Below are 25,421 nucleotides of genomic sequence, written 5' to 3'. Positions count from 1 at the left end.
CAATGGTAATTATATACCTGAATTAAGTATTGTCATACATATTAACTACACAAGTAGATGAATGAAGCCCTTAAACAGAACAATGCACTTCATTGTATGTATAGGCACACAGGCAGATTTGGAAAAATTCCATAACAGAACCAACTACATGTTTCCAGTGAATGTTCTATTAGAGTAGTTAGCTGACTGCTCTATTAGAGTATCTCGATCTTGTACACCTCCAATGCTGATCCAGGTCCTTGTTACATAAACTTTAGCATAAATCCACTGATAATACCTTGGAAAGATGTTTATAAGGTGGTTTTATGAGTATTTGTATTATTAGTGATCATATAATTATGCTAAGACAAAATTTCATTATAATACTCAGCATATTGATCAAGTAAAGCCTAAATAATATGAGCCCCCCCCCTGGATTCGCCCCTGAAAGTGCTAATAATAATAATAAAATCAGGTGTATTAAATTTAAAACCATAAACTAGACTACATGACGCGTCATTGTAGATGAAATTATGATACAACATCTGAAGGTCAGGTGCTTCCTTCACATTAGTCTAAAACATCTTTGTCCGTGCAGCATTTTACCATCTGGTGCTGGGGGTGGTGGCAAGGTATGCTAGTCTCCCCGGGGTAATAACAAAATTTTTTTTTTAAATAAATAATGATTTTTTTAAATTTGAAAAATAGGGCATTGTTATTCCACAATGAAAACTTTACTTTTCACAGGTTGAACATTTTTTTCATTGGATTTTCATGGGCAATATATCCAGTAGTGTATAGCTATAATAACTTATTTAGTTGTGTGATCCCAATGAAATTTTATATTCATAGCATTTTAATTGGGAAAATTAATGAAACGCCAATTAAAAATTACCACTGAAAACTCTGTGAAACACTTTTCATGGACTTTTCATTGGTAACTTTTCATCAGTTTTTCATCAATATTATTTTTCATTAATTTGCCTAATTAAAATGCTATGAAAATATAAAATGCTATGAAAATAAAATTTCATTGGGACCACCCAATGAAAACTTTACTTTTCACAGGTTAAACATTTTTTTCATTGGATTTTCATGGACAAAATGTCCAGTAGTGATAGTTTGAGAGATGGTACAGTGATTATAGGGCTGCTGCTTAAAATCTCTGCATTGTGCAAAAATGATAATCTGGCTTAAGGATTCCGGAGCTGGCTTAGGTAGCAGGCTTAGCAAATAAATGTGGCCACAACTTACAATAAAAGCACCATTTTATCTATGAGCATGCTTATAGCTGACTTTATTTAGATTAAATTTACTGGGGTTTCTGGGAAGCCATTCAAGGCTCATAAATATGTCAAAGAAAATAAACTAAGTTCCCCTACCCTTCCAAAGAAAAATAAAGTTTTCATTGCTTTACAGATGCTCATGCAGAATTACAAGGATTGTGCACAAGAAGACCAAGAATTGAAAAGTGATCTAAGGACAAATGCATAAATGGCATTATGTCTAGCTAAAAAAACTATACTTACTTTATTATTTTATTATTAACACTTTACAGTGACCAGCACTGAAGGTCTACAGCAACATGTGCTGCAGCCTTAGGATTACCTAACCTAACTTCAAGGACTTAGACTTAATAAAATATAGTAAGTATAGTTTTTTTACTTATAGCTAACTACATAACTTTGTAAAAATTAATGATGATCACAAGGGTAGCACGATTAAAATTATATAGGCAAACAAAATGGACAATTATTAGTTTATTAAAACAATTATTAGTTTTAAAATGATCCCATAAATAGTTTTTTTTATTAATTGTATTGAAGGAGAGGGTGTTAAAGATCAATTTTTGGCAGAGCATTTCATAATCTGGGAAGTCTATAAAAGTACATTGTATACAATCAAGGGTTAATCAGATGACTACAGGTTTGAGGCTGCCCGGCCAGGTCCAGTCATGGATATTTTCTCCTTTCTCCACTTTTTCAAATGCACTTTCTGTAACAACTTTAAACAGGCTGTAGGACCAGGTATCCTACAGACCTTCAGCACTTGTGCTGTAAAACCTTAATAAAAATTATCATCAAGGGCGGCTCCATTAATTTGGTGACAGGTTTCCAAATTTTCTGTTGCACACACAATTAAATCTAGGGGGTCTGGGGCATGTTTGTTTCCCTGACCTATGATAACACCTTTTGCCAAAAAAATCTTAAAGTTGATATAGGCTGCTTCTGCTGGCACAGAAGCAGACTAGAGTTAATAGGTGCAGAGTTTGAAACACACAACAAACATGGATGCCATTCTGGGGGCATACTCCCAGGAAAAAAAATCAGGCCTTATAAACACTCTGAGATACAATTTTAGCTATATTTTTATTTTTACTGTGTTGATTAACTTGGTATACTAAGCAACTTTTAAATGTGACTGTTCTATTAGAGTAGTTGACTGCTCTTATATTATTAGAGTATTTCAATTATTACCTTTGCAAATCAATGAAATGAATGCAAAATTAATTTAACTATCTCAATCAATATACTTGACCAGTTTCTGGAAACCTCAGAAACCCCCTGGATCCACCTCTGATCACTGGACTGGACTGGTGGACTGGACTGGTGGACTGGACTGGTGGACTGAACTGCTAAACTCATACTTATTTTTCTTTTTTAGCACATATTTTGGGCAACTAGTTGCATTGAATGTAAAATATACAGGTGAACCTGTCTTGGTACTGCATGTTCATCAACAACTCTCTCTTGGCATAATATTCATTGTATGACTACCATTCATCTTATTAACCATACAGTACAAGTGTATAATTATAATAATAGTGTTGTAGTAATCACACATCATAAATACAGTTATACAGTCAGCTAAATTAAGTGGCGACAGTTGACTGTCTTGCTGTTCCATAGCTGATACATAGCTATATAGCTGCAGGTGAGAAATGTTGACAAGTTTGGCATAATCACACCTTTCTTTTGTGTGTGTGTGTGTGTGTGTGTGTGTGTGTGTGTGTGTGTGTGTGTGTGTGTGTGTGTGTGTGTGTGTGTGTGTGTGTGTGTGTGTGTGTGTGTACAAACACACATGTGGGTTTCTATATGTGTGGGAGAGTGGTCTAACTAGCATACTTACAATAAGTTGTCCAAATATTTGGAAAATACCTGAGTCCACTAGTCCAGTCCACTAGTCCAGTCCACTAGTCCAGTCCACTAGTCCAGTCCACTAGTCCAGTCCACTAGTCCAGTCCACTAGTCCAGTCCACTAGTCCAGTCCACTAGTCCAGTCCACTAGTCCAGTCCACTAGTCCAGTCCACTAGTCCAGTCCACTAGTCCAGTCCACTAGTCCAGTCCACTAGTCCAGTCCACTAGTCCAGTCCAGTGATCATATACAACCATAGAAATAAGAATTTGCACATCTTGAGTTAATTACTTAAAATCTTGTAACATAGTTTAATGTTTGCTTTATATTCTAACAGAGTAGTCGGTCAAATACTCTAATAGAAAACTCACCACATGTAACATTAAGAATCTCCTCCATGGTTGCTGATTATTTTATGATATACATGTGAAAACTGGAATCTGCAGCACTGTACCCATGTGGGCACATTTAGCCTGCTAGAAATTTTACAGATAAAATACACATGTTCCTTTGCATGCCATTCTATATCACAATCAGTTGACTCATTACTTCAGTACAGACCACTTAGTATAATAATGAAATTATTACACTACAAAAAAAAATTCATCCCTGAAACATATTTAGCTTCTGCGGGGCTGTGTCCCAGACCCCCACTCCGATATACCTACAATCCTGGTTATAGCTATACAGTTTTACTATTACATTAGTGCTAATTCATGAATGAAAATAGCAATCTGTAGAGTTTTGAACTATTAAGAGATTCAAGGTCTCTCAGCAGCTGGAGGCTGTGCCTCTTCAGTAGTCAGACCCCTGCTACTAGTAACTCTTAGTCTTGCTGCAGTGTGTGTAAAATTATGGAGGCACGATAGCCATGTATAGGGAAGCATGTAATGTTAATGCACTATATCCATTCATAAAATAGTACATTAGGGGGATTTTCAAGAGAAGGGTTACATTAGTACCCATGCATGCAGGATTTTTCAATGAGGTGCAGTGTTGCATACAAGTAATAGGATATCGATACTGATACTGGAATTCCCATAACAAGTATGTTTTATAAAGAATCAAGAAATATTTTGATTCTTGGTGATCATATTTTGCTTACTTTATCCACCAAGATTACTATGGAACTTGCAATGGCCACTGCAAACATAAATATGGAGAATTTGCAACCAATTGCTGCATGTAAAGCTTTATTACAATCCACGAGTCTTAATTGTGACTGTGAGACTCACTAATGACTGCCAAGCATAATGGTCCCGGATAATTTAATACCATTGGCACAAGTATATTTGGAATCATATTGAACCAAAAATTTCCCCCATACAAATGATACGTAGTTTCAGGTCACAATACACTTTTGGGCATGCCTAACTATAATATTGCCACTTTGTCAAGATGCCATGAAGGTGCTAGTTTCTGATCAAAGTTCAAATTCTTTAACTGGTATACTTTCTTCATTCCTTACTAATTCAAGTGGAGTTTCAAGAGGATTTCCAGTGCATACAATAAACACTAACAGGTCAGCAGCTAAATTGCTACGCACTACAAAGGATGGGTGTTGATAATTATCACAATGATAAAAACAAGAAATTGATCCAATAGCTTGTATTATTGGATGCATCCAACTAGAGATGGCTAAAGCCTGCATGTAATAAAAACCTTGCAATAGACACTAAAACTCTGTTGACAGATAAAAATCCTTAATCCTTCTCACTTAAGATTACAATGTACATAGCTATATAGTTATGGTGTAATTTAAAAATGAAATAGGATTGAATCTATGTAGCTACCAAATAGTAGGCATAGCATTATTACAACATGTTTCCAGATCTGTGAAAAGGGCAAATTTCCAACTTTGACTATATAATCGTGTGTTTAACTAATCACTTTCATATTATACCAAGCAATAGTAGTATGTTAAAATATAATGTGACCAAATTTCAACCTGCAAGTATGTACTCACTACACATATACTTTTGTCCCCATAAAATAATTTTATAATAGCACTTTGACAGAGACCACATTTGTTTCATGGTGTCCCTACTACACAGTACTACTATACTGTGTGATTCTTGTGGCGCCATTCTCTCTGCCTTGACACCCATTAACTGGTTCAAGTAAAATTCTAACATTTATAGCTCACCACAAGAGCAATAATTTAATTCATACCTTATCTAATTACTTAGGCAGTCTCCTTTTGGATCACAGATGGGTGTATATAATAAATATATGCCGTGTAAATACTCAAAAACGTTATGTAACATAGTACAGTCATGTTTGTCTATATATGAAGTCAAATCATTGCTGTGGGGGTGTGGTAATGGAGGCATGGCTGCTTGCTCTACTCGTTGCTCTTGATGAGGGCCGGCTGCCCTGATTGACTCCAGCAGAAACTCGTGTCAAAGGATTCACCCAAGACGTCACCTGCTTTTGGTGACTACAACAAAATCATGATACACAAAACACTATCATTTGTAAGCTTACTTAATGTAAAATTTTAGTCCATCTTCAGTGTAAGTTTCTTCCCATCCGTGAGGTAATGCTAAAAATGGTAACATTGTTAAACAGGTAATCGTATACAGGTTGTAACATACGTTGATGATCTAGCAGCTTCTTGACAGCTACTAGAGTTTCCTTTACTTCTTGTCCTAAAGTCACGTTTGTGTGTCGTGAATGCTTTGATAAATAATGTGGTGGTCGAGGGTTTCCGGTCACTGGGTCTCCTCTTTGAGCAGGTGTACCTCGAGGGTGGTAGAGGATTACACCTGTCTCTGAGCCAGCTAATGCTTCTTGTACACTCTGTAAGAATCAGTACTAAAAGATGTTATTAAGTGACTATTTTACCTCAGATAGTTGCGTTAGGCGTTCTGTGGTCACTTGATATCTTCTGCTTGTGTTTTGTTCTTTACGAAGTTCACAGTCAAGGACAGCCAATCGTTTACGTAGCTCTTCAACGTCCTACAAAAAAATAAAATTACTTATCTATACTTTTGCATTGGAGTACTTACAGATGGTAACTCTGAGCGCTCTTCCCGTAAACGTCTTTCGTTACGTAACTTCTAAGATTCAACATTGTAAATAAATTTCATTACTACAGGTTTCACTTACTTCTTCCAATTGATGTTGCTTCTTTTTAGCTTCTTTTTCAGCAGTATCCAGCTGTGTCAAATATAATTGGTTTTGATTTCTTAAATCCACCACTTCCTAAAGCAAGTAACGATTAACACTTTAATATACAGTATGTACAACGAGGTATTATGTTTATGTGTAGTATATGTATTAGCATGCATATATGTATACATGCTAAAATGATTACCTTTGTTAGGTACTCGACTTGCATTTCAAGTTGACTGCAATATTGTTCTTTTTCTCTTAAAGCAGTCTAAGTTAAATCTCTGAAATAACCATAGTAATGCATTTATTCACACCTGCATCCTTAGAAAGTCTTCTTTGGAGATAGTCTGAGTAGCAATACTGGCTTGTTTTTGACGTTCTTCTTCCTTTCGTTGTCCTTCCTCGTGTAGATGTTGTCTCATTCTCTCCAACTCAGCATCTTGACTCATACGAGGTGAATCCTCTTTAGCTGACTGTGTTGATGTATCACTACTCCCTGTCCATCTGCCAGAAGAATTCTGGGAAAAAAACAGCATGCTTCACAAAATTTCAGATCAACTTTAAAATTAATCTTACTTTTCTGAGAGGTGGAAATTCCATGCTATCTTTTCTTTCAATGCCTCCCATCAGAAAAGTAGGCTCCATCATTGACATGTCTAATTTGAACTCAAACATTTTCTTAACCAAATCAGCAAAATCCTGAAAGGCCACTTTTCCTCCAGTCTCAATACCAAGCTGTTGCTGCATACTCTCCTGGTCAGTCTCAGAAATCTTATGACCCATATACTCCATAGCCTATCATTATTATAGCACATGATAACACTATCTAAAAGTACAGATTTTACCATGATTAATTTATTGAAGGTTATTTTCTTTCTGGGATCAACCGTAAGACGCTTGTAAGAATCTGTCATGAAATAAGTAGCTGTAATCTACCACATACATGTACAACAAGAAGCTAACCTTGTTTTATCATTAAGTTTTTGCGTCTCATTTCTACCTCATTTTCGCTGGTACGCTGCCATCCTACTTCACCACTAGATGTGGGAATTGGAGCAACCTCAGACATGTTAGTCCGAGTTACTGAGGTGGGTGAGGTCATCTGGTCATCAGTAGGACCGTCTGGTGAATCAAACATGGAACTGGTATAAAGTGTGGTAGGCTGGCCGATTGTGGATGGTGAAATCTAGAAAGGAAAATGGTCATATTTTAAGTGCCAATTAGCTATGTCAACATACTGCCTGTGCTGTTGATGTTGTCATTGGGGATGCCATCATTGCCATCAGTCTCTTATCTGAAGAGATCATTGATGGTAATTTTTCTTTTCTGCCATATGTGATCTCATAATCTTTAACATTATGTCTACACATAAAGAATTAATGGAATTATGACAATAAACTACCAAGTCTAACTTCAGCTTTAGCTGAGCCAAAACCCTCAATGCATGTTCCTTAGTGATTCCTTCCATAGACTCTCCATTAACAGTAATCAGTCTATCACCAGGCATTAAGTTACCATCCTATTGTTATATGTATTAACGTATTATAAGTGAATTGTAGTTGAATAACTTACATTAGCAACGTCCAGCCCAGAAATAACTCTATCAATGTAAATATGTGGTCCTTCTGGTTTATTTGTTCCTCCTCGTATCGTGATACCAAGAGTAGATTGTTTAGCAATAGTCACAGTTCCTACACTTTCAGATTCTGCTGACTCCAATTTAGGAACCTTGTTAGCTAGAGCAGCAATGGTACTGCTGATCCCTGCCATAGCCACCTCAGCATCTGTTGGTAATCTCTTCTTTGGTTGTATAAGTTCTACAGAATGGTATGACATTACATCAAAAGCTCCAACTGGCTCAGACATTTATCATTCTATCTTTGCACTATTAAAAAACCGCTATATACCTTACCTGTGTCCATTTCATCTAAAGGTGGAGGGGCAGTTGAGGGTGGTGGTGGTGGTGGGGAGTCATCATCACTGGAATGTAGATATGGAGGTATGCCAGACTGTATACCTTGTATGCCAGAGAAAAGTGGTTGTCGAGGTTTGTTAATGTTTGTATCTGACGGTATCTCCACAATTACGTCAGTGGTTGAGGCTGGGTCTCTGAAAGAACTTCTATTACTGCTACTGATATTAGGCCTTGTGTCATCACTGATGTCAGACACTTGTGTGAGGGATGCTGAACCAGTACTAATTGTTGAACTTGTTCTTGACTTGCGAGCAGTATCATTAGTTAAGGCACTTATGGTAGACAAGCGATAGTTGTCGGCTAATGGATCAGCAGTCAACCCACTATGACTATATGGTTCTGAAAAGACAGATTAGAATTTCTATGTATTAATAGTACAGACTTACCACTTGATTTATACAGTTGGTCAGGCATGTTCCCTAATGAAATGGATAATCGGTTGAACTCTTCCCTACAGAATGATAATTTTATCAAAGCACAAGTTGAAACATATTACGTAATATATAGCTAGAGACAAGATTTGGATCTGTTAACAAAAGGTTTACAATCCCTTATTCCTCAAAAAATTCTAGCCATATAGTGTATATAATGATATATACAAACCTTGATCGTAGGTCCCTTGCCACTAGTAGACTTAGTTGATTAGATGCTGTACATCCTTCCATTATTTTTCTGCAGCTAAAAAAAGATGAGCAACTTAAATCGACAACACGTTCTTTTCAATAGGTGAAATTTTGAAAATAGTTCAGAACACTAATAGTGGGGATTGTTATGTGGTTAAGTTTACCAGCAGATCTTGTAGATGGCCCAGAATGAAATGAAACATAGTCAAGAACGTCAGCTAAATTTGTTTGATATTTAGGGAAGGTGATATATGCACCAATGTGTTGGCTCATTTAATGATATAGCTGTTATCTATTAACTCATGATCATTGGGCCCAGAGTATGATCAGATAATAAAAACAGCTTGGATAAATGAAACCCATTCATTTATAATTATGCAAAGCCCTGTTCAATTACTCTAATAGAATGCACGACTTTGACAAAACACTTTATTAGAACAGTCATTGATACTTTTGAGAATATCATGTTAATCAATGGCCGTATAATAGAGGAACCACTGTATAAATGTTCTGTGGTAAACTTGAACAGTGCAATTCAATTGGAACCATTGAAATTGCTTGACATCAATATTTGTGACCATCTCACCAAAACCTATATAGTTAACACAATTTTTATTGTCTCAACATTATCTATATACAGTGTCCAAGAAATGGATTACTAAATTTTCAGTTTATTATGGTGAGAAGTTTTGGAATTGTAGTTCTAGAGAGTAGGAGGAGCAAAGAAATCAAATTTGAATAGCTATTCTACCCGCAGATACGGATGTGTCTACAGTGGTCGCCATTGACCACTACAACCCACCAACCACTACAGCCTAATTTACACAAGTTAAGGGTATAAAGCCACCACTATGGCCACAGCCCTGCAAAATATTTATATATATACTCTTGCTCCCAATAATGCCTAGGGTATGCAGATTGGTATCACAATCTATATAGTGTGCATGTGGCTAAGTCCCAAGTACCATAAGTGACTGATTATTGACCGGTATATTGTCAGTTTTCAGCAAAATTAACGAATTTCTCTGTAAACTCATACTTGTTTGTTGGACTATTCTAATGGTTAAGCATGTGCTGATTTTGCCAAGATACTCTAATAGAACAATCATTATATTATAAAAATATTCTAATATAACATTCACGCATTCTTGTGGACTTGAATAAATGCTGAGCAATATTGAGCAAAACAGGTCAGCAAAAGAACTACTGGAAAGAATAATAGACAGGAAAAAACAAAATAGGCCCATCCCTACTAATGGTTTCTTCCTCTTTTGTTTTAACCCATAAGAGAAGGATTTTATAGGTCAAGCGCTTCCTGTTGTAAGTTTGCACTAAGCAAGTTGCTACATTTTAGCAGAGAAAAAGGCAACAAAATACCTCAAAAGATCAACAATATACCGATGCTGTAAACCCCAGAAACATAATTTATAGTCTCAAGGTTTACAATTGTGACAGAACTGGAAACATGTTTGATAAGCTGGACCAGCTGCTGCAGGATTCTCCAAATGCGCCCTTGCATTGAACTGGTAAAAGCAGCCAGAATAATTATTTTGCTTAGTCATCGAGAAAGTTAGCCAATGTAGTTTTTGTTATGTTATTGATAAAGATGGTATTTTATGTGCTATCAAACTGGTTGCAGTTATACCTTGAGTTCCAATCACACGATGATCTGAAACTTGGCGAGCATGTACATTATTATTACACACTGAATTGCATCATCCGTATATAGCAGTTTAGGGAATATTTTTCAGATGCAATGATATCAATTAGCAACCGGTTGATAATACATAGAAGAAGTGGTTGGTAGCAAGTAAAATCCAGTTTGTAGATAGCTACATGTAGGCAAAGTTTAGTTAGAGGATCAAGTCATCACAGGGTCTGGCAGTATAATGCCAAAAATTCTGACTCGCTGGTTACTTGCAGGTCCCTAGTGGAATAGCAATTTCAATAAAGTAAGTTTCAGGAAGATTGGTATAACAATTGGTACGTACTAGTGATTTTCATAGCTAATTTACATAAAGCCCAATGCAATTTCGTGCATTACTTAAATTGCTTACTCTTCACGAGACACTCCAATCAGATTGACTCCATTCACTTCCAGTAATTGGTCACCAACATGTAGTTGTCCTAAGAGATACACATAATTATGCTTTTTTGCCATAATATAACATACCATCTTTCTCAGCAAGACTACCAGGTAAAACTTCCTTCACAAAAATCCCACAGACTGATTTCAAAATATTGATGCCATCTACTATTTTAATCCCTGAATAGAACAAGACGTGACTCTCACAAATGCAAGAATGAAAGTGTTTAACAAACCTAGCCCATTTTTACAGCCATGTATGCTAATCCTGACACCTCTTTCATCAGTTACACTGTACGACATGCTCACAAGTTACCTCAGTACAGTGATATGCTCACCTGGTCCCCTGTGAGTCAGTGGTGTATGAATTAATAGAGGAGAAGGTTGGAGCACCAACTGTATTGGTGAAAATCACATTTAACAGCTGCAACATGAACAATAATGACAATGCGCCTATTGTATTAGCACAGTTTAGACCCAACAGTGAACCTGCAGTGTCATCACTAAGCAATACTACGAGCGCTTATGACTCTGCTTATGTAGTGCACATGCGTAGTACACCAAAAACATCCTGAAAGACGCAACTGCTCGGTTTACCGTATGTATTCAAGCATATATACTTTACTTACGTAGATCGATTGGCGCGGAGGCTAGCGGACTAGGTCTCAAAACATCCACCATCCTCTTGTCGCAGATCCGCCCCTAAAGTGATCACGTGCAGATAGAAATCATGCTCACGTGACTCTATTAAGAGATGACAGCGGTAAATGATTCGACCGTTTCTACAGAAGAGAAGGGTGAGGACACCGAAAAAAATGACGAACCGGCAAACACTGTATTTTCCAGCCCTTACTGGTTGTCAATAGAAGAGGTTGAAGCGAAAGGAGTACCTCGAAGTGAAGCGGAAGCTTACAGACGGTTTGTTTACAAACAATCATTTGCCTTGGACACATGGTATGATGGGAACTTAAAGGGGCACACGTTTGAAACTGAGTTTGTAGAGCTTACTACGGCAGAAATTGATGCCATGGTGAGAGGATCCCAATTCTTGGACATGGAGAAATCTTTGACAGATGATCAACAAGTCGCGTTAGTTGAGTTAGAGAAGAAATTAGATACAGCCATCAAGAAGTTTGGGGGCGTTGGGGCCTTTGTTAAATTGAGTACAAGAAGCCCAAAGGATGCGATCTTTTACAGAAACGATGTTGACTTTATTACTGAGGTCCGTTTAGCGGTTATTAATGAGATGGAGGTTGAAGGACAAATGGCGAAAGCCTCATTCCAACGAGTGCATTCATTTAGGAAGACAAACAAAATTCGACTCAAGGAAGGAGAGAATCCTGAAAATGATAGTTCAATTCCTAAAGCACTACGTCAACAGAAGACTGATTCAGAAGATGAAACCTTCTCAGCAAGCTTAACACCCAAAGAACCACTGAAGAATGCTGCACTTAGAGCATTCACTCGAGTCATGTCAACCAAGAATCAAGCAACAAGTGGTAAAGAAGCAATGTATTTGTTGAGGCATAGCCTAAGAGTAAAGGAAGACCTACAACAGATTTACAATTGTAATCAAATTGCCGGAATGAATGTCAGTATAAGTGTGAGGAAATGGAATCCAGACATAGCTCGTTATCCAGGAATGGAGTTTCGTGGCTTTGTGTACAACAACGAATTAAACGCTGTCTCGCAGTACGATGATGTCGTCTACTATTCCAATGTAACAAGACACAAGGAGGTTATTTGTACCAGAATTAAAGCCTTCTTTGAACAGCATGTGAAAGAAGCTTTACAAGAGCATAAAAACTATGTAGTGGATTTTTTTGTTGGTCCAAGTAATGTTTACATAATAGAGATAAATCCATTCCACAATGGAGCAGGGGCCTGTTTATTCACTTGGCGTGAGCACCGAGAAATATTTATGAATGGACCATTTGAGTTCAGAGTTGTTCAATCACCAAGAGATGACTGTCTTACAGTGTTACATGCTAACTGGCAAAGTCAGTTGGAATCAATTGTGATGCAAAAATCACAACCACCAAGAAGACGCTGTACCATATTGTAAAATATGTGACAGCAAATGCTTGTACAATACATTCATAATCAGACTATACTGTTTCACATACGTATATACAATAGAATATTGACTTGTAAAACATTAAACACATCATTTCATCTGCTTAGCACTAAATGGTACACTTCCACCAGTGATTGGTCCCTGTGGGGCATCCCATGCTAACATTGGCTTATGGGGCTCATTTTTCATTCCATGTTGAGGCTGTGAGGGAACTTTAGAATGTGAGAGAGGTGGAAAATATTCCTCCCCACTATGAAATGTAGTGGGTAGAAAATCTGATAAAGGTTGTCCATGTGAATTGTCTTTTGTAGTTCTTGTGTATTGTGGGTTATGTGGTCGGTCCCTTGGTGGTTTTCCGTGATAACGTTCATGTTGATGTGGTCTCTCATGGTTTCCAAAATGATGTTGAAACCTTCCCTGAGATTTGCCACCTCCATGGTTGTGCTGTGGCTGTCTATCATGGTATTCCTTATCATGGTAGGGTCGTGGCTTATCGTACTGCTGCTGCTGTCTATCACCAGCTTGCTTATGGGACAGGGTAGATCCTTTAGATTGGTGAATCTTAGGTTGAACTGCAGTCTCTTTGGTTGCTTTAAAAGACGGCCTAGTTTCATATTCTTGCTGTGCTTGCTTTTGGCTGAGAGGAGTTGGCTTGGTAGTCTGCTTGCCTTTAGGTTGGTCAGAAGATTTGGTAGTGTGTTGTCGCTTGCTGGTAACTTCACTAAATGGTACAAATGCTGGGGGGCCTTCACCTCTGGCAACTTTACCCCTTTGTGTGATAATCTATTCAGACATTTTTTAAAACAACTTACGATACAATGCATACCCACCTTACTAGCCTTCCATTTCTCAACCATGTGCTCAACATGGCCGCCTAATACCTTAACCACTGATGGAGTCAATAAAAGGAAACCATTTCTGGCCATCACATTTGATGTAATCTTCAGCTTTGTTCCAGGTGGAACAGACAAACTAGACAATACAGAAAACATCAGATACAATAGATATAGTCTAACTAACTTTAGCTGAGGAGTATGCTTTATTTCAAGAGCATTACAGTAAATGTATCCATCTGTGAGTTGTAACTTTAACAAACGAGTACCACCCTCGTTTTGTTGGCAAGATGGCGATGCAATGTTAATGATCTTCTGTACTTGCAGTATAACTGGTGACTGCACCTACACAAAAGAAATGTTCTTTCAGATAGAAATATATTTTCATACCTCTTGGGGAACTCCCCTTGGTATTGTATCAGATAAGCACTTGCTGCCAATTGCCCTCAGATCTTGCTGTATCAAAATATTTTAAGGTGTTTTATAAACTTGTACGCACGTTTAATGCGACTTCATGAAGAGAGGTGAAAAGACCAGGTGGGGTTTTCTTTTCCGCGCATGCGCTTGTACAAGCATCGTAACCTTTCTCGCTTAGACTCCTGTGTGCATGCAAGACACATAACAGCGAAATACGACCAGTTATTTCAAATAATATATTAGCGCTCACCAGCCTTCTTTGCTTAACGCACTTTTTACGCCTAACTCCGTCATTTTCCGTATACCAGATTTACGACAAATATACGAAAACCTTAGAACAAGGGTTGTAGTGAATTTTAATTCAGAGAAAGGCAGATAACCTCATTGTTTCGTACGTATGATATAAGAGAGACTCATTTAAACAGAAGTGGTAAAGTACGACAGACTCAGGTAGGATTCGCGTCAACAATACAAAATCCCTAACGCTCAGCGAATTGTCTCGGCGGGAATCGACAGACTGATGTGTACCCCTTTACAATTCCGTGTTAGTCAAATATATTAAAGAGAAGAAATGGCGAAGGTTGATAAAAGAAGTAGCTGGGTAAGTTTTGAAACAAAACTCAACATTTACAATGTCGAGTTCCTTAGACACAGTACGTACTTTACATAGAGCCTGTTAGCGGTTATTTGAGTGTATATATATAGTCATTGCGACCTTTCCTTGTTTCATGGCTCCCTTTGTTGCCATACAATTAGTAAGTTATGGCCATACAATTTGTAAGTTATGGCCCAAGTGAAGTTTTGCCAGATAAGTTGTCAGAAACCTTATAAAGGGAAATTTATTCTACAAACACTTTATAAGGACCAAAATTGGTCAATGTATAATAAAATTGGAAACATCACAGTCGAATGGTTAAGTACAGCCACATCAGAAACCATATATCTGTTTTTACAAATGTGAATCGGCCTCAAAAACACTTGTGAACAACATTTGAAGCCTGAAAGTTTTTTTGTGGACTTATACGGAGCTTATATATGTGTATTGTGTTTGTACTGTGTTTGTGGAATAAAGTGTGCTAGATGGTGATCTGGATTTGGTGTTGTCTAAATGAATGGACTTGTTTCACCAACAAAATTTGAAGATGCCTTCTTGGTGCATAGTGTTAATTGGTGTCTGAATGACAATCGATTTATTAGTGAATTAAACTACCTGGGATTTGCTTAAATTAGCAGCTTTTATCAAATGAATAAAATAATTTGTAAACATTTGTTTGGCTTTTGAATAGCTGTTTCAATGGGAAAGGTGTTCTTATGTGTACAATCTAAAAAAAAAAAAAAATCTTTTTGTCATAGTTTGGAAGTAGCAGCAAACCACCGAAGAAGAACAAGAAAGGAGCTTCTAAAAAGCAGAAGGAATTTATTCCCGATCCTGAACTGAATGAGGAATTATTGAAAGTTGATCGTATGTCCGATTCCCAGCTGAATTCTGAACTGGAGTCAATGCTTGTGGGTTTAATTTACATTGTATGCTATGTTTTTAGTACAAACGATGTGCTTTATTTAGGATGACATGAATGTCACAAATACAGCAGCTCGTAATGATATACTCAGTAGACCGTTGAATGAAAAGAAGCAACTTTTACGTAGCTTTCACTTAAAAGACCAACAAGCAGTAAGAAACGATTATTAGTTTCTAAGGTGTATAGCTTACTGCTGTCTAACTTGATAGAAAAAAATTGAAGGCCCAAACAGCCCTCACGAATTTTTAACTGAATTAAAGAATGACCTTACACGAGAGCAACTATTCAACCTCGTGGATCGGCTCAGAATATCCTTGTCTACCAATGGACTGAGGTACAGTGTGTGTTGTGTTCTCTTAATAATGATCACCTTAGAATCAACGACTTTAGTACTGTATGTACCATGTAACGCAGGTTGTTTTATTGTGGGACTGCATACGTCTTCGTATACGAAATTTTATGTATTGAGGTCTATTAGTTGTGTTGTACATAAATATGTCTTTAGTTTAATTGTAGGACTGCCCTTAATAAAAGGAAACACATTTATAAGTACATTTTCTAATGGTGGGAATGGCAGTTATAACTGATTTTAATTGTTATACTTACATAGTTGGGTGAAAGAGTTTGGTGAACTGAAAGGTTTGGACCTGCTGTTAAACATCTTGGAGTCCAGTGTGGCTTCGTGAGTTTCATTACTGTTCGATAAAGGTAGGAGTTATGTTGTTCCTCCCAACAGTACTATAACAATGATGAAGAGGATACAGTATAGTAGTGTACGATGTCTGAAGGCTTTCATGAACAATAAGGTGGGGTAATGGGGTACATGTGTTAATTGTTGTACCGTGCGTGTGTGTTGTATGGTTGCATGTATGTATGTGCGAGGTTGTACAGGCCATAAAGCCACACTTTACTGTGGATGTACACATACTAAACACTAAACACTCAATAAATGTGCACACACATGCACAGCACATGCATACTTTTACACATCAGAGACTTTTATATATGTTGTGATGTGTAAGTAATAAATCAGTGTGTGCATGCCATGCACATGTATTACATGCCACAATTACACTGTACACTACACACTACACTCAACTATTTCATAGCAAGTCTGGCAGTGAATATAATAGAACACAAATCTCATGTATACGTTTTCACTGCATTACACTCACATGATTAAATTTAAGTGCATTGTACATGTTACATACTAGATTTCACACATGCTACACATAATATGCACAATATCATAGTATTACCCATTATACTGTGTCACAGTATGGACTAAGAGATATGCTACAAAGTGAGAAGGGCTTGATCATTTTTGTCAGTGCCATGGACCCCAACAACGAGAACATGATGGCTGATGTTCTCAGAGTGTCCGCTGCTGTGTGTCTGGTAGCTGACGGGTATGTGTGTTATGTTTTAATTGATGCACACCATCATTATGTTCTCCATGTATCTAGTCATGATCGGATACTTGAAGCTCTAACAGTTAATGGTGAGATTAGCGGCTTACAACGATTTGAGGTCATTGTAACGGCTCTCAAGAATACTGATAATCCTGCACTTCAGGTCCGTTTGTCCATTTGTGTGTACATGTGGTTCAGTGTTTGTGGAGATGCACATGTATATGTGCTCATGTGTACACTAGCAGGGCTTCATTGGGGGGGGGTTACCTATCTTAAATTTTAAGGAAAAGTTTAAAGGAATGTCTCAATAACAACTGCAGTATTAAATAAATTGCATGCGTATTACAGCTGAGAACTGTACCTTAAAATACATCAGGAGATTGCTACTGGTCACATAAGAATGTACCAGAAGCAATCTGAGAAGACCTGAAATGTAAAAACTTCCTGGGGCATGCCCCCAGACCCACTATACTCACCTACACACCATTGTAACATTATAAATTAGTGTACTGTGCAGAAATCAAAGTGATCATAACATACATTGCCCTACTTTCATAAAACCTTATTTCGCCCTTCCTTGAGTCATTTCCTAGATAAAGGCCTGACTAGCTATATAGCTAGGTATCTATCACTCCAGTGATCTTACATCAAAATTTTGTAGGATGCTTGCATGCAGTTTATCAACGCTGTGGTTAGTACACCAGCCGACGACGTAGATTTCAAAATGCATTTGAGAAACGAGTTCATGAGATGCGGCCTAGGAGCAGTGTTACCGGTAAGCCCACCATACCTGAAGAATGTACTGTATTTATAAGAATTATTTGTTATTTCTTTAGAATTTATATGAAATCCAGCATAGAGATTTACTAACACACCTTGAAATCTTTGAGAGTGAGCGAGAGGTTGACTATGAAGAATTGGTACAACGATTAAATGGAATTCAACTGGAATTAGAATATCCTTTAATTACAGTAGTTTCTAAAGTACCTATCAAATCCGAATGGTATCTAAACTATGTAACCTGACTAAGTGTGTAACCCTTGGAGACTTGACTGTATGTTTCCTGGAAGTTTTTAATGTACTTCCATTCATCCAGGCAACCTCATCTGTAGTAATGTTTTATGTTCAATCAGCAACTTTGGTGGTGATTTAATTTTTATTGACTAAACCCCTCCAGGGCACTAATGACACACAAGAGAAGTGTTGATTATTACCCTATAGCAGTGAAAGTGATGTCAGAAAATAATATAGTGATGGCTTCTCTGTAGCTGTCTAGTTACCAGTTATCCTAAATGCTGTGTTGATTGATGTCAGTATCATTGTGTGGCTTCTTTGAAAGATGATCTTGTTAATTGTTGAGGAACTAGACAGGATGAAGACTATGTTCTAACTGATGCATTGTGCTTATGTTTGTATACTAGTTAAAGCACTGCCGTGCTTACAATATGGAAATAAAAGCACAAGGGCGTGGGCTATATTAGACTCGAGACCATGCCCGAGTGCTTTTATTTTCATATTGTACTAGCATAGCGGTGCTTTAACTGGTTTAGAGTGCTTTCTTGTCGTCTTGCTTGGAGTGTTCGTTTCGTGAGTTCGAATCGCATCGGTTTTCGGCCATCAGACAATCGGTAAGTGTCTAATTAGTACAGATGTGGTAGTAATACAAGCAAATAGTATCCTTTTGGCGATTAGAAATGTTACGCACATGATCTTGTTTTTCGTATTTACTTTCCAATCAATGCATAACTGTTCTTTATTTTCCATAACTGTACTTTATTGTGACGCAAGTGGAAAATATAGCACACTTGAATACTTTATGGAAAATAGAGCACTCTTTTCACTTTGATATTGCCAACGCAAAGTACTTTAAAGTGTTCTTATAGTGTGTTGTGTGAGGCAGCGCCCAATAGAGCACTGGTCTAGGGTAATGCCCAGGGGCAAAATAGAGGTGGGACTTTGGGAACCCACACCTGTACCCATGTGACATGGTATAGCCTTAGGGAGTGTACTATATAGTCTAGTCCCAGGAAGATTTAACAGTGCACAAGTGGCCCAGTAGACACAATGTGCTACTGAATGCTTTCATAATTTGTGTGTGTAGTCTACTGTATAGCCTAAATATTTCAAGGGGAATTTTTTTCAAAAAATGTTGCTAAAAATAACTTTTCACAGATTTGTAAACACTCCCAAAATGTAATAGACTATATGGAGGTCTAAACATTTAATGGATAAAATTTTTGCTGGTAACCCCCAAAACCACGAAGTCAGTGGAAATTTCTCCCCTTAGATTATACAGTACATTGTCTCTCAGTCTATTTCATACCTTAACTCCTAATCACTGATACTGTTGAAGTATTCCGAGTACTCAACAATTCCACGTATGACTCCAAGGCCGGCTACTTCTTCCTCTCCATCCTCCAACACTTATTGCTAATCAGAGATGATTACTATGCCAAGTAAGTGTGTGTCATGTGATCTCATGATGATGTCACTGCTAACACATCCACCACCAGCTGGTGTGTGTTATGGTTCGGTGAAGTATGTACTTGAGTGTGCGATTGTGTAGCTATTACTTGTGTTTTGTGTATAACCTGCACATGTTAGCATACATGATGTAATACATATGATGTGGGGGTGTATAATGACCTCAGCTAGTTGTAAATTCCCTCAACAATACAAGTGATTATCAGCTATTAGTATGTGTATGGATGTATTAACCTGCTAATTTGAGCCAGCCTCTTGCATAGTTTCTTTCGACAAGCATTGATGATGTATATGTAGCCTCTGTGTGTGTGTGTGTGTGTGTGTGTTTGTGTGTGTGTGTGTGTGTGTGTGTGTGTGTGTGTGTGTGTGTGTTGAAATGATAGCCACGCTATGTACCCGATATATTATGTAGGAATTTGGTGATATATAAAATATGAGGAAGAGTATCTCTCTATTTGGACCCCCATTATAAATAATAACTGTAGAATTTGTCCTAAACCACTTCACAGAACTGTCAAAGGGATGGGGTCAATGATCCCAACAGTTTATTTTATGTACAGACACCTAACACTGCACTGATGACACATTGTGTATTTGTAGTAGTACAAAGTTTGTGCGTAATAAAATAACAATCATATGCTTAAAATGTGACACTAAAATAAGTCGGTGGTTACAGTAGCCAATCATTGACCATGAGTCCAGCTAGATTTTCACAGGTGCACAGCTTACTGTTTAAAACTGTTTATATTGTAGAACAAGGGGCTGTAATAAAACAATAAGTTTCAGTCACGCTGTTAAGTGTTAGTTGCTGCAATAAAATAATCCAGTGTTGATATTGTGAGTGGTTTAACTATGTGTGTTTTGTCTAGGCCGGAGTATTTTCGACTGATAGAGGAATGCGTCAGTCAGATTGTGTTACATAACAGAGGCGTTGATCCTGACTTTCATTACACCAAACGATTCAGTATCAACGTTGATAGTCTTATTGAGGGCATGGTGGACAAGGCTCGTGTAGACGAAGCTGAAAGAAAAGCACTTGAATTAGAAACCCTCGTAAGTAGAACAGCTTGCATGGAGTGAATGTATTGTTGTTATTCTGTGTACTGTTTTTAGCTTCATCAACAACAAACGCAGTGCTATGAAATGGAGCAAAAACTTACACAAGCAAATGAACAATATTTAGCTGCACAAGAGAGTTATGATGCTAAGATCAGAAAACTTGAAGACGAGAAGAGACGGTTGAATGAAGAGGTTTGTTGTATTGTAAAATGAGAAAAAAGTTTTTATTATGACTTATTTCTTTTAGCTAATTAATAGACCGGCTGGTGGTGGTGGAGGAGGGGGTGGAGGTGGTGGGAGTGGCTCTGCACCTGCAGCAGGTGGCCCTCCACCTCCTCCACCTCCGCCCCCACCTGCAATGGGTGGAGGAGCACCACCTCCTCCTCCACCCCCTCCAGGTCCTGGAGGAGCGCCACCTCCCCCACCCCCTTTTCCTGGAGCTGGTCCTCCAGGAGCCCCTCCCCCACCACCATTTGGTGGGGCAGGGATTATGGGACGTCCCACGGGGCTTCCCCAGAAGAAAAAATACAAGCTGGATAAACAAATAAGAAGAGTCCAGTGGAATAAGGTAGGACTATACAATAATGTATTTCTCCAGTTGCTAATGTATTGGCCATAATGTCATGAGTGAAGTGATAAAATACTATTTAGTATGTTTTCCTTATGCATCGAACGTACTTGAAAGTTACTTAGTGTTTATCTAAACAGATGTACAACACTGAGTGTATAGAGGTGTTACGTGTGTATTTTACTATTCTAGTTAAAGCCCAATCAGTTATCAGAGAATGCTTTCTGGTTAAAAATCAATGAAACAGATTTTGAGACTCCAGATTTACTTACTGATCTAGAAAAAACATTCGCTACAGGCAAAGGTAACAACTGTACAAGAAAAACAAGTAAAAGAAGTAATGTGTGCAATCTGTGTGCACAGGCAAAGGGTTTGGAGAAGTAGAAAAGCCAGTGTTTAAAGCCAAGGCAGCTAAAGAGTTGAAGATACTAGACGCCAAGGCAGCCCAGAATATATGTAAGCTGACAAACACCCAAGCACTGATACACATGGTTGATTAATGTACACAGTAGATATGATATAATTAGGGTTTCAGCCTAGTCAGGCAGCTGTGCTCTGGATAGTATGTTTAGAGGTGTCTTAATAAGTATTCTAACCTCAGGAGGGAGGGTGAAATAAGCGCTGTTGCTCTGTTTTTGAGCCAACTGTGTTTTGGCATTAAACTTAATAATGTAATGATGATGCCTACTTGACCTGGTCACTACAATGAGGTGGTCTCAAAGTGACATCTCATTATACGTATATATTATTGCTTATAGTTTCAATGTACCTTAGTCTTGTGGGGACATGTCGGGTGTTTACACATTGTTGTTGTTATGGTGTAGCTATTTGCTTGGGGACACTGCGTATGAGCCATCATGCTATCAAGCAGAAGGTGCTACAATGTGATGAAGAACTCAGTGAGCAAGCTTTGTCCCAGCTGCTTAAGTTCTTGCCTGGTCCAGAAGAGGTGTGTGTTATGTGGTGATGTTGTGATTGTTTATTCTGTATTGTGTGTAGATTGTGAAGTTGCAAGATTTACGTGGACGCTATATGGAGCTGCATGAGGCTGAGCAGTTTGGTGTTATTGTAAGTGTGGGACTATGTTTGCATGTGTTTCATACATGTGACATGCATGTGCACAGACATTTACACACACACACACACACACACACACACACACACACACACACACACACACACACACACACACACACACACACACACACACACACACACACACACACACACAACACACACACAACACACACACAACACACACACAACACACACACAACACACACACAACACACACACAACACACACACAACACACACACACACAACACACACACAACACACACACAACACACACACAACACACACACACACACACACAAGCAAAGCCTGGTCATACCTATATATCTGCTGAACTAGTGCTGGGACACCTGTGGCTACCCAGGTGTTAGAAATCAATCCCTCTGGGACAGAACTAGTTAACTGGGAAGTGTTACTAATCTACTCTACTCATATGTATTTTATTTTACAACAGATGAGTGATATTAGAGGGCTTCATGGCAGACTAGAGTGCCAACTGTTTGCTAAAACATTTACAGATGAATTAGATGAATTACTACCAGTAAGTGATTGTATACGTGCACAACTGAGATGATTTTAATGCGGTGTTATTTTCCAGGGAATATCAGCAGTAACAGCAGCCTGTCGTGAAATCAAAGGCAGCCAGAAATTTGCCAAACTACTACAGGTACATCGTACACACTACAACACACACACACACACACACACACACACACACACACACACACACACACACACACACACACACACACACACACACACACACACACACAATTTGCTGATAGTGGTGTGTGAGCTATCTTCATCTGTCTTTGATTTGTAGCTTGTTCTCCTCATGGGTAACTACATGAATGCTGGATCTCGTAATGAACAGTCAGTTGGTTTTGAACTGAATTTCCTTACTAAGGTGAGTATGTGTGCTAATAAAAGCTGATGGGGGGTTTTTGTAAACAATAAAAAATGATTGATTTATTGTTTTATGATCGATTGTGGTTTGTGCTTTTGACTCCTTGTAAAATCTTTTAATTCCAGCTCTTTTCGGCGTATGCCTGTTTGTGTTTGCTTTGGGAAAGCATAAATAGCCTATCACTGCAATTACTACACTGAAGAAATTAATATCCTAGTGTTAAATATTTTGCATGATAATAAAGTGTCACTTATTTTTGTATGGTTATTTGAGTGTTGACTTGATTTCTTGTTTTGAATCAGATGAGTAGCACAAGATCAGCAGACCAAAAGACAACATTGCTCCACTTTCTTGCTAACACAGTGGAGCAGAGACATCCTGATATACTTGATCTAACCACTGAGCTCCGTAATGTTGAGCCTGCTTCAAGAGGTGAGTCTTGTATGTGTATAGCATATAAACAATGATAAATTTGTTGTTGTATTTTGTACATAGTTAGAAATTGTATTATAAGCTGATAAATAAATATTTGGCCTTGATATTGAGGTGGTCTTATTAAAGAGGTCATAATGTACACCTTTGAAACCGTGGTTTTTATAATGAGGAATGAAGCTATGAAATACACCTTCTATGTTTTAGACCTCTTGGCTTGGCCACTATATTGAGGTGGTCTTATTAATAAGGTGACTTCCAAACTTAAATTTTGATGTTAATGCATAATATATGTATTGTGGTGTCTACGTGTGTTGTCATAGAAACAAACATTGTGTAATTCGATTTAGCATCTGATGAAGCTATCACCGGACAAATCAAAAAGATGGAAATGAGTTTTAAAAAGATCAAAGATGAAGTCAAGCGTCACAAACCTCAAGATGCTGACGATCGATTTGCAGAGAAAATGAAAGACTTCATTACCAAGTCAGAGGACAGATTCCGTCGTGTGGTAGACCAACAAAAACTCATGGAAGAAAAATTTGTAGAAATCGTCAAGTACTTCTGTTTGGATAAAAAAACAACAATGGAAGAATTTTTTGGTGACTTGTCACACTTCTTAAAAGAATTTGAGGTCTGTTTCAGACTATGTGTATCTTTCAATAACATTGTTTGTGTATAGAGAGCACACAAAGAGAACATGAAAATCAAGGAACAATTGGAGAAGGAAAGGAAGCGGAAAGAAGACAGTCGTACACTGAAGAAGCCGAAGCAAACTAGATCACGAGCACCAGTAGTAGACATCACGGGAGGTAGGAGGATGTTTAGAAAATAACCAATGTTTAATCCAAGTTGTCTATAGTTGAGGACAAGGAAGGAGTGTTGGACGATCTTATTGCTACTTTACAAACTGGGCAAGCATTTAAGAGGTGCGTTTTTAAATGTATGATTGTGGATGTACCACTGATCTGTGTTATTTTGTTTAGACCGGGAAAGAAAGGGGTTAGAAAGGCACCAGCTGGTCCGCAAAGTAAGCTCGTGTGTTATAAAGAGTGAAGTTATTACGATGGTTTGTTGCAGATTCTGGAGCAAGAGCAATGGCAAAGACACCTGGGAATGAAGAACAACCAAAATTTCCTGGACCCATTCCCATACTTCCATCCCCAATACCGCCGACACCTATTGAAACGCCAGGTGGCTCACAAACTCAAAATCCACCAGTGTTTCCACAACAATACAAGGCCCCCACATCATCGTATCAAGCTAACGCAACCAGCAACAGCAGCAGTTATATGGATTACACTAGTGACTCTTCTCCATACAATCAACGCAAGGTTCCCAATTCTAGTGGTCCTTCAATACCAAACTCGGGAGGAGCCTCAGCATTCAATTCAGGGGCGCCGTCATTAGCTGAAGAAATTCTATCCAGTCTTCGTTCAACAGCAACTACCACAAGAAATGCCGATGGCCTGCCAAGCACCATGCTATGATGTGCTAGCACCCAGAAAGATATGAAAGTAGCTCTTTTTTTTCCTTTGAACGATTATCAGAGAATCTTTACATATTGTTTTGTATCTGCATAAATTACAACCCAATACTGTATTATGTACATAGCGAATGTAATGTGTGTTGGTTATGTTTTATTGAACAACTTGTTCCACAAATGAGTGCTTAAAAAGTCATTGATTTAGTTACGTATACCTGAGTTTGATAAATACCC

General features: G+C 38.0%; 4 protein-coding genes across 5 annotated transcripts; 2 read left to right on the top strand and 2 right to left on the bottom strand.

Annotated features, from left to right (window-relative positions):
* Positions 1 to 5,313: 5,313 nt before the first annotated feature.
* Positions 5,314 to 11,688, bottom strand: LOC136239638 (syntaxin-binding protein 4-like). Its single transcript, XM_066030410.1, has 22 exons — positions 11,546 to 11,688; positions 11,255 to 11,312; positions 11,153 to 11,208; positions 11,004 to 11,096; positions 10,888 to 10,957; positions 8,811 to 8,885; positions 8,594 to 8,658; positions 8,145 to 8,546; positions 7,805 to 8,049; positions 7,645 to 7,751; positions 7,471 to 7,594; positions 7,196 to 7,418; positions 7,078 to 7,139; positions 6,809 to 7,027; positions 6,547 to 6,750; positions 6,435 to 6,500; positions 6,227 to 6,322; positions 6,127 to 6,177; positions 5,963 to 6,076; positions 5,713 to 5,917; positions 5,603 to 5,660; positions 5,314 to 5,555 (listed from the first exon to the last, which is right to left on the bottom strand). The coding sequence occupies exons 1-22, from the start codon at positions 11,595 to 11,597 to the stop codon at positions 5,417 to 5,419; spliced, it is 2,784 nt and encodes a 927-aa protein (XP_065886482.1). The 5' UTR covers positions 11,598 to 11,688; the 3' UTR covers positions 5,314 to 5,416.
* On the top strand, positions 11,627 to 13,107 carry LOC136239639 (uncharacterized). Its single transcript, XM_066030411.1, has one exon. The coding sequence runs from the start codon at positions 11,671 to 11,673 to the stop codon at positions 12,979 to 12,981; it is 1,311 nt and encodes a 436-aa protein (XP_065886483.1). The 5' UTR covers positions 11,627 to 11,670; the 3' UTR covers positions 12,982 to 13,107.
* Positions 12,918 to 14,579, bottom strand: LOC136239640 (tudor domain-containing protein 3-like). 2 transcript variants are annotated; one of them, XM_066030413.1, is made up of 6 exons: positions 14,494 to 14,579; positions 14,326 to 14,425; positions 14,217 to 14,282; positions 14,014 to 14,171; positions 13,824 to 13,965; positions 12,918 to 13,776 (listed from the first exon to the last, which is right to left on the bottom strand). In XM_066030413.1, the coding sequence occupies exons 1-6, from the start codon at positions 14,535 to 14,537 to the stop codon at positions 13,084 to 13,086; spliced, it is 1,203 nt and encodes a 400-aa protein (XP_065886485.1). In that variant the 5' UTR covers positions 14,538 to 14,579; the 3' UTR covers positions 12,918 to 13,083. The 2 variants fall into 2 exon arrangements, with proteins under 2 accessions (XP_065886485.1, XP_065886484.1); XM_066030412.1 differs by having other exon boundaries at positions 13,824 to 14,171.
* LOC136239637 (protein diaphanous homolog 2-like) lies at positions 14,545 to 25,383 on the top strand. The gene is made up of 27 exons (XM_066030409.1): positions 14,545 to 14,844; positions 15,597 to 15,749; positions 15,808 to 15,915; positions 15,973 to 16,097; positions 16,374 to 16,445; positions 16,500 to 16,569; positions 17,042 to 17,172; positions 17,230 to 17,338; positions 17,837 to 17,950; positions 18,012 to 18,130; positions 19,515 to 19,631; positions 20,529 to 20,712; positions 20,773 to 20,910; positions 20,966 to 21,286; positions 21,479 to 21,590; positions 21,650 to 21,742; positions 22,111 to 22,235; positions 22,286 to 22,354; positions 22,817 to 22,903; positions 22,961 to 23,029; positions 23,186 to 23,269; positions 23,572 to 23,701; positions 24,052 to 24,335; positions 24,384 to 24,513; positions 24,564 to 24,630; positions 24,688 to 24,731; positions 24,782 to 25,383. The coding sequence occupies exons 1-27, from the start codon at positions 14,815 to 14,817 to the stop codon at positions 25,189 to 25,191; spliced, it is 3,495 nt and encodes a 1,164-aa protein (XP_065886481.1). The 5' UTR covers positions 14,545 to 14,814; the 3' UTR covers positions 25,192 to 25,383.
* Positions 25,384 to 25,421: the final 38 nt, after the last annotated feature.

Source organism: Dysidea avara, chromosome 11, assembly GCF_963678975.1.
Source record: "Dysidea avara chromosome 11, odDysAvar1.4, whole genome shotgun sequence".
Lineage (NCBI taxonomy): Eukaryota > Metazoa > Porifera > Demospongiae > Dictyoceratida > Dysideidae > Dysidea > Dysidea avara.
Note: the sequence above shows the minus strand (reverse complement) of the source record. Positions and strands in the feature narration are given on the sequence as shown.